Raw genomic sequence first — 14,891 nt, 5'->3', positions numbered from 1 at the left:
TAATAATCAATATTAAATATTATTTATATTTATATTATTATATTAAATTAGCCGTTGTAAAACTAACCGTTGTAAAATTAGCTGTTGCAAAACTAGCCATTATTATGTTACCGTTATTATTAATATTTTGTTACTTTATATATACCACTTAGATACACTTCTATTCACACTATCTACTACTCTTCTTTATCTTCTTCCAAGTTTACGAAATCAAAGTTCTGCTACTATTATTTTTTCTTTGTATTAAGTAATTTTACAAATTAGTGTAACCCCGAATTATCTATTGTGTATTATTGTTATATATGAATTTATTTAATATTAATATCTTTTAATAGTGAATTATTTTTAAATTTAAATATTTAAATTACATTATTAAAAAAAATTAATTATATTAATTATAAGTATTTTAATTAATTAATTAAGTGGGACCACAATAGGGACTAAAGTTAGTTCCTCCTAATGGAAAAGAGAGAGATGCTTTGAGTTCCTATTTACTGTTTATGACGCAAAAGCTGATGTGGAGTTACTTTTTATGACAGGTGGGCCATAAACAAGAACTGAGATGAGTTCCCTACTGGAGATGGTCTAAGTATACCAAAATTATTAAAGCAAGACCTAAATAAATAAAAAATAAAGAGAAACACCATATAACTTAATAAGTTGACGATAGTATCCTTCCTTTCATTTTTTTTACGGTGAAGGGGCCAAGGCCCAAGGAAACAAACGGCTAACTACTCTCTATTTGTCAGGGGATTAGCTCCCCCCTTTTTCTCGCGATCTATCAAAATAAAGAGATCACGCGGCGGTTTAGGGTTTGCTGTTGTTCAGCGTCTAAGGCAGAATTCTGGATTATTATTCAAGGCTTGAAGCCAGCTTGGTCTTTGGGAATGAAACAAGCAGTGATTAATTTAATCAATGGGAGCTAGCTGAGTGTAATGTGAAACACCCAAACTCTTGTTAAAAAAGTTTATCAGCTGAAAAAATAAGATTGGAGGTTCTTTTTGACAGATATATAGAAAAGAGTCAAAAGACAATAGATGTATCAGCTGACAAATAAGACTGGAGGTTCTTTTTGTTTTGGGATAATTCTCCTCCAAAGTTAGTCAAAATCTTCTTTAAGAATGCTAGAAGGACTATCTAACCTCGTTTAATTTGTACTTAGTTTTTCTATTCTTGGGTTTCGTCCCATTTCAATTAGGAAAAAAAGAGAGATCACGCGGCCGAGAGTCTAAGAAGATGAACCCAGATTGCTTCCCTAGGCTCTTTTTTGCCAACCAATCGAGAGCTAGCTCCCATGATCTCCCAAGCCTATTAATGCGCTCTCAATATTAATTTATTTCGAAAGGAATATTTCTTGGCGAAGACTAGAAGACGAAGATTGCACAGCAGGTCAATTCTTTATGTTTTTTATGTGATTGTATTCAATCAATTATTTTGTTATGTAGTGTCGAACAGTTTATTGCTTTAAAACTTAATGAACAACGGTAATTTGGCAGGTAATCTATTGTTAAATCCTTATCGTTGGCCGAATATTTTTTCCGAAGTGGATTGGAAAAGTTTCAGTAAAAAATTGTTACATACATCTATTTAGCAAAACAAATGCAACGATGACTATTTTTTATGTTTGGCCTCCTTGACCTGTGTTTAACAGTTTTTTCACATCTCAAAGCAGTTATGAATCTCTTCTACCATTGATGCTCTAATGCAATTCAACGAGCAATTAGATTACCACAACGGCAATTAATTGCATACATTTATTTTGTTAACTAAATTGGTAATGAATACACCAACTTCAATGATGATTGTGAAAACATTACCGGTGAAAACAACTAAACACAATGCAATTCCTTTACAAGAAAACTAATCTTGTACAGTTGTCTGAATATGCAAAGAACTTTCAACTTCTCTTGCAGCATTAGCGTTCTGCTCAGCAACCACCTTAGATAAACCAAACATCTGAAATTCATGCAAAACAACTTACATCAGCAAATGTTAAAGAAATGTTACATAAATAATTAGGAAAACTCTAATTTGACAACCATTAGTAAAAGAACAACCAACAATTGTGAGGGGGAAAACGACGATAGAATTGTCCTCAACTATCCCTTAAAATTAAACTATGAGAATAATTTTGACTTCTTCTCCATAATTACTATTTACTTCTTGATGCTTGACTTGTGGTTGTCAAAGCATTTTTCAAATTTTAGGTACAGAGTATAAACCTTCTGAACTGTATTCTTAAAGCAAGTCTTGTGTTCATCCATAGAAGCATGAATGAACTCGTCAATGTGATCTTTCAAATCCTCCAAGAAAGTCGCTTCATTGTTCTTCTTCTTTCGACACGAAGTAACAACAGATGGATTGGTTGTAGGTAAAGACTGCTTTTCAGATTGGCCTTTCTGAGTGTCCATGCTCTGAGATTGCAATAGTTCAAAAATTCATACCATTAAATCAATGATCATCAACGAATATACTTTTAACATATTTTCAATCAAAATAAGTAACTAAAACATAAGTTTTTAGAAGAAATACACTCAGATAGTTTGTTTGACTTTATTCGGAAGAAGAATATGGATTTCAATGCATAAGAAGACTCTAAAAGAAGAAATAAGACGATACTATCTATGAACAGTTAGAAACACCAACAGATGAAACTAGAAAAAACAATTCTGAGAAAAGACTTTCCCCTGTAATATACGTACATATAAAATCAGATATCTAGTTACCTGTTAGCTTGAAAAATGCAACAAAGAAATTAAAAGGGGCAAAGATAATGGCTTCAACCTTGAGGAGCTACCAAGGGAGTCAGGGACTTATGGCAATTAGAGTAAACTTGAGTCATCTTAATCCTAAATTCCTAATGTAATACCAACAACCTCAGAAGTTAGATGGGATTACAGGCATATATCAGTGCAAAGCATCCGGCATTATACTGGGTTCGGAGAAAGGCGACATCCAAAGAATGTAATATAGACAGCCAAACTTTACTGCAACTATCGGTAGCTAATTCCACTGTTTGAATCCATAACCTTGAGGTATAAGAGACCCCCAAAAAAAGGGGCTCTATAGGCATTGAGTTGAATACTTGAATTGAAGATTTAGCATTAAAATCAAAAGGATGCCTCATCATCCAAGTCTAATTAACATCTGCAAAAACCCAAATTCAAACCTAGTGTTCAAAATTAGTAGACTCAAATCAGCTCAGATTACCTCAGAAGCATTAATTAAGAAAAATTCACCTCGCAAAAAAAATTCATATTTGCATTTTAGGCGCGTAAAAACTCTAGCATGCCATTTACTATTTTTGACATCAAAACAAAGCACATGCTCTTGATTTGAATGATCGAAGCAGCAGCAGCACGCATAAATTATATTATATCAGGACAAAAAGCATGAAAATTGGAAGCAATTTCTATTTCATAGCTTTCATAGGGCATATCTGGAGACCAATCCTACACACAAAAATGAAATCTTATGGGATTGCCCATAACCCTAAGCAGTGATCCTTAATAATAATTCAAGATTAGAATATATCCAAATCTAATACCAAAGCCAACCACTCAAGTCGAGCAATGCTAGGGGGCAGCAATTTTTGTGATTGTTAGCCATCAATTAGCCATCAATGATAATTTGATGGTGTGAGATTGATGTGAGATTTCATCTAATGGCTCACCTTTCTCTGCTGGTTACATGCTGGCCAAAATTCAACAAAACTGCTGGCCCCTAGACTTTTCCCACTCAAGTAAGGCTGTGACTACAAATGCCAAAAACCATTTTCGCATACATTAACTACACGCTAGCAATAGATTTTTAACTATGCGCAAAGCATTCAATCAAATACACAGTATAGAGAACATTATATTAGTAAATACACAAAAAGAGCAGAGTCACAAAATGAAAAGCATTAATGCGATTGTTTGCGGAAGGATTACCCGCTGACGGAAAAGGAACGAATAAAATCCAGGAATAATGAACCCAAGCTGATTTGTAAAACTTTCGTGCCTTCTCGAGAAGATTCTTCGACAATTGTTGGGTGAATGCAAAGTGGGATTTTAGAGAGTTGTGATGTGATTACTTGCAGAAGAGGAAAGAGAGTTAACTGGACGAGAAAGCCCAAAATACAAGGGACTAGTAATCGTTTTCCTGTAAACAATGGGCTGATTTTTACAAGAGTTTAATTTTGACCTTCTTTTAGAATTCTTTAAAAAAAAAAGTTTGATTTTGATGCCCCTATAAATCATTTTACACCATTGTTTAATAATTTTTTATTTAAGAGAGTGAATCACCAACTGACATAGAAAAATTTTAAGACAGCTTAATATTGGTAGGAGAATTGAAAAAGTTGGTTGAGATGATGAATATTAAAATTGCAACAGCATTAAATTATGTTAAGGGAAAAAATTTCTCACCCGAAAAACTAGCGCCTAATCTAAATTTCTTTGACAAGTTTAAAATTTTGGTGAGGTAAAGAAAATAACAGATGATCTTAACGAAAAATTTTTGAAGTAGAAGGAGCTCAACACAACAAGGTGGAGCGAAGAAAATATGTAAAATCGCACGACACCAGCTTATATCTCAAAGGATTTAACAATTCTTAGTTATCTTCGACATTACCATCAACAACTAAGGGGTTCACTTCTGAATCAGTCAGTCATCGAAAAAACTAAAGGACTTGTTTATAATTTTCACCATACTTGGGAAATGGATCCTCTCTATTTTTTCTAACACTTGAGAGAATAAAGTGTGGTCTCTCACTTTTAATTCTATAAGTGGAATCAAAATTAAATAAGAGAGAGAATAATAAAGAGTGAGATCAAATACTGGACACCATCCAATTTTTTGTCCACTGGAGAGGATCCGCTTCCCCATACTTGAGACTTTATTTGTGAAGATTCTATCATTTCTTTCCTGCCAAATTGTCCAAATAACAACAAAGAAACCAATGAATCACCGCTTTTTCTCCGCCTTTCTTGCTGAAACAGATGTCTAACTTTCAAAGTGTTACTTTAGTGAGCCTGGCATCGTCCAACTCCTCCCTAGAGCGAACAGCTAAGACCCCGCACCTGCCAAGAGAGCTCACAACCAATAAATAAATGAAAGACAGACTCTACAGACTTATCACATAACACACACATATGATCATTTTGGTCAATAACACCTAATCTACACAGTCTATCCTTAGTATTCACCCTTCCAGCTAACACAAACCAAGCAAACAACTCAATCCTTAGTGGGACGACGCCTCACCAAATAGCACTAGTGAAGCTATAGCTTGTGATATCTTCCTGGAGTGCTTCTGCTTGCAATATCTGCACAAAAGAGTTAGTTGAAAAAATACCTTGTCTATCAAATTTCCAGACCACTCTATCCTCTCTCTCAAATGTGAGCTTAACTGATTGTAAACTCTCATGAAGGTGGTTTACTAACTCTAACTCCCATTGGAATAATTCTCTCCTCCATTGGAAACTCCAAATCCACTCTAATCCATCCTAGAACCCACAATTCCCTATAACAGATCCTCTAAGGTTTGAGACCAAGAAAAGTCTTGGGAACATATCTTTCAACACCCCATTAGGTAACCAGCTATCCTTCCAAAATCGGGTTGTTCTGCCATTCCCGACCTCCATAGACAAGCCTCTGATCATCTTCTCTCTCACATACGGTTCTCTGATCTGTAATGGGCAAATATCCTTCCATGGACCCCCTCTCGTAGGTATAGGCTGGCCGCTCAACATCTCAGAAGGAATCATGTTATTACAGCAACTTTCTTCCATAGAGGACAGTCTTCTTTTGAAAACCTCCACCACCACTTAAACAGTAAGACTGCATTCCGAACCACTGCATCACCAACTCCCAGACTACCTGCCTTTTTTGGGGCCATAACCAACTCCCATTTCACTAACGGCATCCCATTCCTCCCATCCTCTTAACTCAATAAGAACTGTCTTTGCAGAAAAATTAGCTTTTTCGCCACTGCCTTGGGCATCATATATAAGCTGAGGTAGTAGATAGGCAAGCTATTAAGCACGGACTTGATGAGCACCCGCTTTCCCGCCTTATTGAGGGTCTTTGCTTTCCACAGACTCATCTGGCTTTCATGTCTTAACCAACTTCGGATTTGCTCCCAGAGAAATGCCCAAGTATCTGACTGGTAATGATGCCTCCTTACGACCCAATAGCAAACACATCTTCTGCGTCCAACGCTGCTCACAATTAACTGGAATAAAGTTGGACTTCTCAAAGTTAATACTCAACCCAGATATCAACTCAAAATAATGCAACAACCATTTGTAGTTTCTGATAATTTTCTCCTCAGTAGGGCAGAACAGGATAGTATCATCCGCAAACTGCAAGTGGGACAACTCAATGTTATCTCGGCCTACCAACAGCGGAAAGATACGACCATTCCTTACCGCCTTCCCAATCATTCTGTGGAGAACATCAACCACTAACACGAACAGAAAGGGAGACAGCGGGTCGCCTTGTCTAAGACTCCTTTTCATGTTGAAGGACTTAGAGGGGGACCCATTTATAAGAACCGACATAGAAGCAGAGCAGACACACTCCTTGAAGAGAAATGCTTTCATTAATTCACAAATATAAAGATTTATGAAGATGAAACCACTAATGAGTGCGAGATAATATTTAGACTAAACCATGAATCTCAACTTGAAATAATTAGAATGTACTTTGAATCTTTAAAAGTCAATTCATATATCGAAAATCAAATAATTCTAAAAAAAAATTAATAATTTTTTATGAGTTATTGTGCCATATATATATATATATTAAGTTTGGATTTTTTGTTTTTGTAGATTATTTCGATAATGTGTCAAGTTCTGATCAGTAAAAAAATTAAAATATTTAAAAAATTTCATAAGTTATAGTACTTTAAAATTTGAGTGTATTGTTAAAATATATTATTTGTTGTAACTGTTATTTTTAGTGTTATACAAATTTTATTGCCTTGGTGAATTATAAGGACAAATTCATTCTTTCAAAAACTTACAAACTTTTCAAATTGAAGATTATAAAAATTACATGTCACTTTTAGACAAAAAAAGCTTGTATTTTATTCATTTATAAGTTTCATTTATAATTATAAATCTTCTTAAATAATTCTTTTATTAGATGCCAATTAAACTAAAAAATTGTTGTTTGTAACGGCGGAATATCATCAATCCGACGGAGGGAAATATACGAAGAGATTCCAATATTTGTATCAGATAGGTCTTCTAGTGAAAATGTGAAATAGACAAAAAAAAAAAATGAATGGTGTGAATGTGTGATGATGAAGATCTTAAAAAATATACAAGGGCTTAACTACTCCTTTTTATATAGTGGGCTTATTTGATAGAGGAGTTAGTTGGTTTGTGATTTCTTCTCCATGATTTTAGGGAAGTTAGGAGAGATTGAACATAGTTTTTTGTTTTTGTTATTTCATGATATCTATCAATCCAATTTGTTGCTAATCATCAGGTTACATACGCAAGAATTTAAATTCCCGAACGAATATTTAAATAATGAAAAATCGTTAAAATTATGTGCATGAGTTCTAGCCCAAGTGAGATATGGGCCTTGTATCGCAGATTTTTAAACAGGCAAGCTGTATTGGCATAACGGCTCAGATATAACTTTGTCCGCCACTCTAATCTAGTAACCTATAAATATTCTTTCATTTTCAGGTATTTTATAATTTAATTCTCATTTAAACATACTTAAATTCTTACTGATTTGTATTGAAGTCTGAATATACCTCCAACCACTATTTTAAAACTGATATGAAAGTACTCCAAACACATTTCCTATCATTTCTGACCTCTTTTATTACCAAGTTCATTTACACAATCTGTTTCAGTCTTTCAGATACACATAGGAACAGATAACAGTCCTGTGAATTATAGAAATGTATCCTTTCAAAAAAAAAAATTTAATTATTTGGTAAAATGTGATCTCTCACTTTATAATTTTTAAGTAGGACAAAAAAAATATGTAAAAAAAAATATTGAATAGTGAGAGATCATATTTTATTAAATAATTAAAAAAAAATTAAAAGGATCAACTTCCTTAAATAATACCATCTTTACAATATATTGTGAAAGTTATTATACTTATTAAGCACATATAAATGCAGACATATAAATATAGGTTACAACACGATACAGAATACATAAACACATTAATTTTCTTTTTTGTAAGACATAAAGACATTCTATATATAAAAAATATATAGTATTTTTTAAAAATATTATAATAATATTTTAATATTTTATTAATATTAAAATATGAATTAATATTTTTAAATATTTTAAATATATTTTTTAATTATATAAAATATTTAAAATAATTTTTATTTTTAATAAATAATAAATATATTATTTTTAAATTTATTTTAAGAAAATAAATTAAAAATAAAATTAAATACGCTCATATATAATAGTATTCAACTATTTTAAATAATAATTATATTTTTTTATTAAGATATAATTGATTACAAATGATACGCATATCCGCTTGGATAAATGTCAAATGAATCTCATAATGATTCGCAAAAATGAAAACTAAGCGCTGTGTTTTATTATTTATAGAATTATATTATTCCTTTATAATGTTACCTATTACATCTATTAGGCTGCGTTTAGAAATAGGCTGCGTTTGTTTCTAAGAATAGGATAAGACAAGATAATGAATAGAGACACAAAATTTTGTGTTCTTATATTTTATTTGGTGATAAACTAAAACAAATTATAAAAATTTAATTTATTCTTTTTTTTTCATTCAAAAAATTTGAGATGAAAAATATAACAATAAAAAATATAATTATGAAAAATTTACAAGAATAATAAAAAAATAAAAAATAAGTTATATCCCTGTTAATGTCTCTGTATCCTTCCGTCAAGATGGACACAAAATAGAAAATACATTAATTCAGTATCTCTGGACACATTGTCTCTATATCCATTGTAAACAAAGGCAGCCTTACATACTACAATTGACTAGATCATTAGTGCAAGTCCGGAAATAGATTTGAGTAGCCAGTTGTCAAGGATACACGGATGCTCACCATTTTCTTCTCTTTTGTTTCGATGTTGCAGGTAATTTGAGACGGATAAACCACTAAATATTTCAAGTATTGGCAAAAGTATATTAAAAGATTAAAAAATAAAGCGACTTAAAAAATTGACCAAAATAAGTAAAAGGCACGATAACAAACGATTTGATAAATGGTTTACACATTGGATCCAAATGTATGAAAAGGAAATAAAATTCCATTTCTAGATATTTTTTAATTTTTCAAAAACAGATTTGATCATTCAAAAAAATGCATAAATTTACGGAAAATTATTGAATTTTGAAGAAGAGATCTATTTTTTAAATCATGCTTTAAAAAACACATAAAATATTATCACCCTGATTTAAAACTTCCTTCTCAAATATTGATCTTACTAGATTAACATCATAATGCAACATTAGCCACCTATTTTGAAATCGCCTTCTCAAAGCGACGGAAATTAAATAAGGAAAGAATTGCATAGTACTATATACCAGCAGAAATAATGTTAAGAAACGTGCAAGCTTGCCACAAGAGATAACAAACTATTTGTTAATTTTTACACAAGATTGTTAACTCCTAGCTAGGCCACCATCACTATCGAAGAATTGAGCTAAGAAGACATTACACGATTGTAGCTCAATTTTCTGATTCTACACACTCACATGTCACATCAATTATTACACAACCTCTCATGGCATTAACAGCGACCAACTTCATGGATATGGCTTGATTCATTAAACAACACATCACATGTCTTTGCTGCTCCGATTTCATTAAAGGAGGAGGATTTGGATCCTCACGGAGGAAGTCAGCAAAATGATAAAAGGAGAGAACCATCTTCACTTTATCACGTTACTAAGTCGGAACGAAAAAAGTAAAATAAAATTGAGGGATCAGCCGGACGAAGATGTTCTGCTTAGCTCGACAACGATAACACTGGTGTTATCTCTGCTTCCCTTTGCCATTGCTATCTCAACCAAGAGTGCCGCAGCCTCGGTGGCACGGCTTTGCCTCCCAACTCCATTGGAAACTCTCTTAATCTGGCCGTTGAGGCTTCTCCTTACAACCTGGCACGCTGCTTCGCTGGAGATCACATCCCACAAGCCATCACTTGCTAGTATAAGGAATTCATCTTTGTTGGTTCGCTTTGTCACAGTGACTTCTGGTTTTGATATTACATATGGCCTAAGGTATTGGTCCCCTGAAAAAAATTAATGTGCAGATTGATCAAAACATAACACAGATCAACCATAGTAAAGAACAAAAAGAATAGAACATACCATTACAAAATAATTAAAAGATAAGAAAAGAAACATAGATTCCGAAATTCCTAAATAATATAATGCACCTTAGAAAACGACAACAGATTTCCAAAAAATTTATCCTTAGATAATTCCGCTCCTTGTAGATCCGATCCACAAGTAGCATGCGCTTTTGGCATATTAAGAAAGTAAATAAATCATTCAATTACTTTTTTAATCAAATTTGACTACGAATTACTACATTCCATGATATTCTGTCCTTATAGAATTGATTTCCACGTGCTAGACCAAACCCTCAGGCCACAGTCGAGAGAAGTAAGTTTATTTTCTACAGAATAATAATAATCATGTGAAGATTGTTGGGGACTTATTTTTTTTTGTTTATTAGTGTGCTAATTAAAAAAATTGTATAACCCTGTAAATTCAACTCATTTGGATTGTCTATCAAACTAAATATTCATTTTTTAAATGGAGGGAACAGTGAGGTTACACATTTCCTCCCAAGAATTCTCTATTAGATACTCAATCTTTTATTCTTGTTTTAACGGGTAAAGTTGCTTACTATCTTGATTATGATTCACATGTGGATATGGTTCAAAATATTTAAATCATTATGTTAGTGTCGTATCTTAAGCTTTAAGACTTTTAACATTTTAGATAACCACACGCTACCAATAACTTTCATATAAAAACCCAGCTTTGTGTATCTTTATTCATTTATACCACCATAATGCCTTTGTATATATATATATATATATATATATATATATATATATATATATATATATATATATATATATATATATATGTATATATTGATTGATTGCAGGCAAATCTGATCTATGCAATTGCTTGTGAACTTGATCGGATATGGACTAAAAATGCAAAAAATCGCACATGGTCAATTCATGGTTAAACATACCTATTTTCAAAAAGTTGCTCTGCTACTTTAAAAAGCTAAAGAGATTGCCGTGATTATTATGCTGTTTCAGGGGCTCATAAAAGAAAAAGCGTTTTAATGTTTTATTGCTAAACGGGGACAAACATCTACCAATGCAGGAATTTGCTATCCACCATCCTTGGATTGGTTAAAATTTCATATGATAAAATCAATTTTGTAGTTTCAATACATAAAATTATGATTTTTTTACTGAGATTTTCCACTTTAATAACTTCAAGGGTTCTTAATTTATATGAAAAAAATTTACACTATAATTCCATCAAATCATCTAATAACCAGAACTGCTCAAAATATTGAAAGCTAATAATTATAACGAGGTATACTCTATGGAGAGATAAAAAACAAAAGATCTTATAATATGAATTATTAAAGTCGCACTGTTGCGACATCACTGAAAAGAATATGCTAAATAAGTATCCTATGAAAATGCGACTTTATATAACGGCTTTCTATTAGACAACTTCCTATGAAATCGCATCGCTGCGGCTTCAAACTAATCACGTCAGTTTCTTATTTACAATTTTATACTGTATTCCAGTTATCTAAATCCAAAAATTTAGCATAAAAATCATCGCTTGAAGAGAAAGGAAAAGTCTAAAAGGATAAATGATCCCTTCTTCTCAAAATAAGTATTAATATATTTAGACAAAGAAAAAATGTAAGTACATTATTTTTTTTTAATGAATTTAAAAGTAAAAAATAAGGTGTAAACTTACGGGCAACAATTATTTTTTAAAATTATTAATTAAAAAGCCTGTAGATAATTCCACGTATTTAACTAAATGACAAAAAGACAAATGCTCGTCAATGTTCAGTAAAAAATAATTATTTTGAGAGAAGGGAATAGAAAATAAAGTATTGGGACATATATGAAGGCTCCAAAGTTGACACTAACCTATAGATCGCGAAGTGGCAAGAACACCTAGAACGCGCTGGCCATTCCAGTTTATGACCCTTCCACCAGCCTCTTCGATTCGCATCAACTCATCAGGCCTGTCGGGCTGTGCACATAGAAGGGAACCAGCATGCCATTATATATGTCACAATAAAATTCCTTTACTATACATATGCGTCAAAAATTATGTCAATCGTGTTTACAGGATATTAATTTCATGCATCCCCCCTTTATCATATACAGATCTCAAATCTCAATCACAATCGAGATAATTAATTCCGCGGCGACACGTGTACTTAACATATTACTAGGCATTCTCTCGTCAGCTCGCAACAATTTCAGCTAACTAAACATTTTTATGATCAAATTACCATCCATGTGGAAACTTTTAGATAACATCAAAGTTGTCAAGCAAAATTGATGCTTGCGCCAGCTCTAACGTTTGAGTGCTAGCATTCAGCAAGCAGTTATTTTCAAGCCAATGTACAATAACCAGATCAGATATATAAAAACAAAAAAAATACAACGAACAGGAAGTTCCATTCCCAAAAAATTGGCATTCTTTTTTCGGGAAAAATAAAAAAATAAAAGAATAATTTGCAAGTTTAAATTATTAATTAAGATTTTCAAGAAAGATAGTACAAAACAAAACAAATATACCTTATGATCACTAGACAAATCGACGGCCTCGCCATCTCTTCCCAACACGGCCCTACAATCACCGCAATTTGCGACGACGACTTCCTCCGTCGCCACGACGGCTACAACCGCCGTAGAACCCACCGTTCTCACCGCCGCATTTCCCGCAACCTCTCCGTCCATTTTACGGAAACAGCCTTCCATCACACCCTCCCAATCCCACTCGACCTTCTCATTTCTCCTCTCTACCTCCTCCGCCACCAGCCGGTGCAGCCGCTCCCGGCACACCTGCGCCACCTGAGCTCCGCCGTGGCCATCAAACACCGCGAAGAAGTCGCACTTCGAATTCTCCTTTCCAACAAAGCCTATCTCCACGCTCACCGCATCCTCCATCTCCTTCCTGTTCCCGATAACCGACACCGAACCGTAAGACAATACGCCACCGGAGTTTTCCCCCACCGACGGCCGATCCTCCTCCTCAGATGACGTTGACGACAGCGACAGCGATATTTCCATGGATTCGTGAATCTCACTCCGCTTGCTGTCAGAATCAACAACCACCGCATCAGCATCCGCCGCCGGGGAACCTCCATTCTCGACGTGGATCTTGGCTTCGCAGGTGTACTTCATTCGCCGGATTCTGAGCCTCCTCCGGCGAGCATTCTTGAAGCTCGTGATGGTACCGTCTGAATCGCCGACAACTCGCCGAAAAGTGATCCGCCGCGGCGAGAGTCGTTTTGGATCCTTCATCGTCGTTCTGTTGTTTGCATGCAATAATGAGAAGACAAAAAGACCAAAGACAAAGACAAGAGAAGAAGGAAGAAGAAAAAAAAAAAGAGATGCAGTATTGGAAAACGGCGCTAGTGGGGAAATGAAGAAGAATTTAAAGGATGATTGTGAGATCTGCGAGAGCATTGAATCTGAACCGTTGGTTAGAAAGTAAAGGGGGTTATGTGTTAGGGAGGTACAGTGTTACAGGGATAACAGGTGGGTTCTTAGGGACCAGTGAGTTGGATTTTTGTGAAGAGAACGTGGACGGTTGAGATTAGAAGGTGGGTACGTGGAACGCTGATGTTTTGGGAAGTGATACGGTTGGGTAAAAGATGTGGTGGTGGGTGGGGCCAGTTGGTGAAAGGAGAGAGATAAAGAAGGAAAGAAAGAGAGGGGTCGGAGTCATAGGTTAGATTACGTGGCGTAGGAGAGGTAGCTATCAGTAAATTTTGCTTTGAGCGAGGTTGGAAGGGGACAGGTGTTGAGTGAATGTGGGTTGCGTCTCAGATTTTGGGGCCATCGATCATCATTGATGCCTTTGCCTCTTTCCTAACTACTCTCTACTGCTACAGTAAGCACGGTGCACGAACACACTTACACTCAGCTAGGCAAGTAAGGATGCCAATGCCTCCTCGTAGGGCGGAAACACTAGTTTAGAAAATAAAATTATAATAAAATCAAATATAAATTTAATATAATAATAAATTTTTTAATATATAAATTAAAATAAATTAAAATTACTTATATAATTTATATATATAAAAGTATGTAAATATATATATTTTTTCGTGAGATAGATATCTCAATCCCTATCTCTGACGAAGATGGATCCCATTAACTTCTCCTCAGAGATAATTCCGGAGGTGCGAATTCTTTTTTCCATCCTAAGCTCAACTGCATGCTGATATTTTTCGTGCTTTCACTGGCCAGCCGTGAGAGCTAATTATGGACTTGCTGTCTTTTTTTTTTTTTCTTTATTGCTTTTCTTTCTTCATTCCTTGCACCTTGCTTAGCTAATCTAGTAATATTTAATTTTATTTTAAATGTATGGTTCTGTAAGATATAATTGCTTTTAAATTAAAAATATCAAGTACTGATACAATATAATTGTTAATTAAAACAAGAAAAATAAAAAAAAACTTAAAAATGATAATTATATTCAATAAATATATCTAATATTTCGCTAGGTTTATTTAAAAAATAAATAATTTATTATATTGACATATAATATTAGAATGTTTTTTTATTATCAAAAATATAAAGATTTAAATTTGTGATTTTTTAAATAAATATAAAAAAATTATATTA

General features: G+C 33.6%; 2 protein-coding genes across 5 annotated transcripts; both read right to left on the bottom strand.

Annotated features, from left to right (window-relative positions):
• Window positions 1-1,508: 1,508 nt before the first annotated feature.
• LOC130936121 (uncharacterized) lies at window positions 1,509-4,132 on the bottom strand. 4 transcript variants are annotated; one of them, XM_057866123.1, is made up of 4 exons: window positions 3,933-4,132; window positions 3,674-3,754; window positions 2,223-2,414; window positions 1,509-1,956 (listed from the first exon to the last, which is right to left on the bottom strand). In XM_057866123.1, exons 3-4 carry the CDS (start codon window positions 2,409-2,411, stop codon window positions 1,861-1,863), a joined length of 285 nt encoding a protein of 94 aa, XP_057722106.1. In that variant the 5' UTR covers window positions 2,412-2,414; window positions 3,674-3,754; window positions 3,933-4,132; the 3' UTR covers window positions 1,509-1,860. The 4 variants fall into 4 exon arrangements, with proteins under 4 accessions (XP_057722106.1, XP_057722104.1, XP_057722105.1 ...); XM_057866121.1 differs by lacking the exon at window positions 3,674-3,754 and adding an exon at window positions 2,727-3,147; XM_057866122.1 differs by lacking the exon at window positions 3,674-3,754 and adding an exon at window positions 2,785-3,147.
• A 5,335-nt stretch (window positions 4,133-9,467) lies between these two features.
• On the bottom strand, window positions 9,468-13,677 carry LOC130936492 (probable protein phosphatase 2C 8). The gene is made up of 3 exons (XM_057866568.1): window positions 12,834-13,677; window positions 12,174-12,279; window positions 9,468-10,256 (listed from the first exon to the last, which is right to left on the bottom strand). The coding sequence occupies exons 1-3, from the start codon at window positions 13,560-13,562 to the stop codon at window positions 9,949-9,951; spliced, it is 1,143 nt and encodes a 380-aa protein (XP_057722551.1). The 5' UTR covers window positions 13,563-13,677; the 3' UTR covers window positions 9,468-9,948.
• Between the last annotated feature and the right edge of the window lie 1,214 nt (window positions 13,678-14,891).

This window comes from Arachis stenosperma, chromosome 6 (assembly GCF_014773155.1).
Source record: "Arachis stenosperma cultivar V10309 chromosome 6, arast.V10309.gnm1.PFL2, whole genome shotgun sequence".
In the NCBI taxonomy this organism is placed as follows: domain Eukaryota; kingdom Viridiplantae; phylum Streptophyta; class Magnoliopsida; order Fabales; family Fabaceae; genus Arachis; species Arachis stenosperma.
Note: the sequence above shows the minus strand (reverse complement) of the source record. Positions and strands in the feature narration are given on the sequence as shown.

Excerpts from the sequence above, each read along its gene's own strand:
- LOC130936492 (XM_057866568.1), bottom strand. The coding sequence starts at position 13,562 with ATGAAGGATCCAAAACGACTCTCGCCGCGGCGGATCACTTTTCGGCGA. Across the intron at positions 12,280-12,833 it reads ATTTGTCTAGTGATCATAAG|CCCGACAGGCCTGATGAGTT; the intron begins GTATATTTGTTT and ends CTATGTGCACAG. Across the intron at positions 10,257-12,173 it reads TGCCACTTCGCGATCTATAG|GGGACCAATACCTTAGGCCA; the intron begins GTTAGTGTCAAC and ends AATTTTTTTCAG.
- LOC130936121 (XM_057866123.1), bottom strand. The coding sequence starts at position 2,411 with ATGGACACTCAGAAAGGCCAATCTGAAAAGCAGTCTTTACCTACAACC. Across the intron at positions 1,957-2,222 it reads TTAAGAATACAGTTCAGAAG|ATGTTTGGTTTATCTAAGGT; the intron begins GTTTATACTCTG and ends CATGAATTTCAG.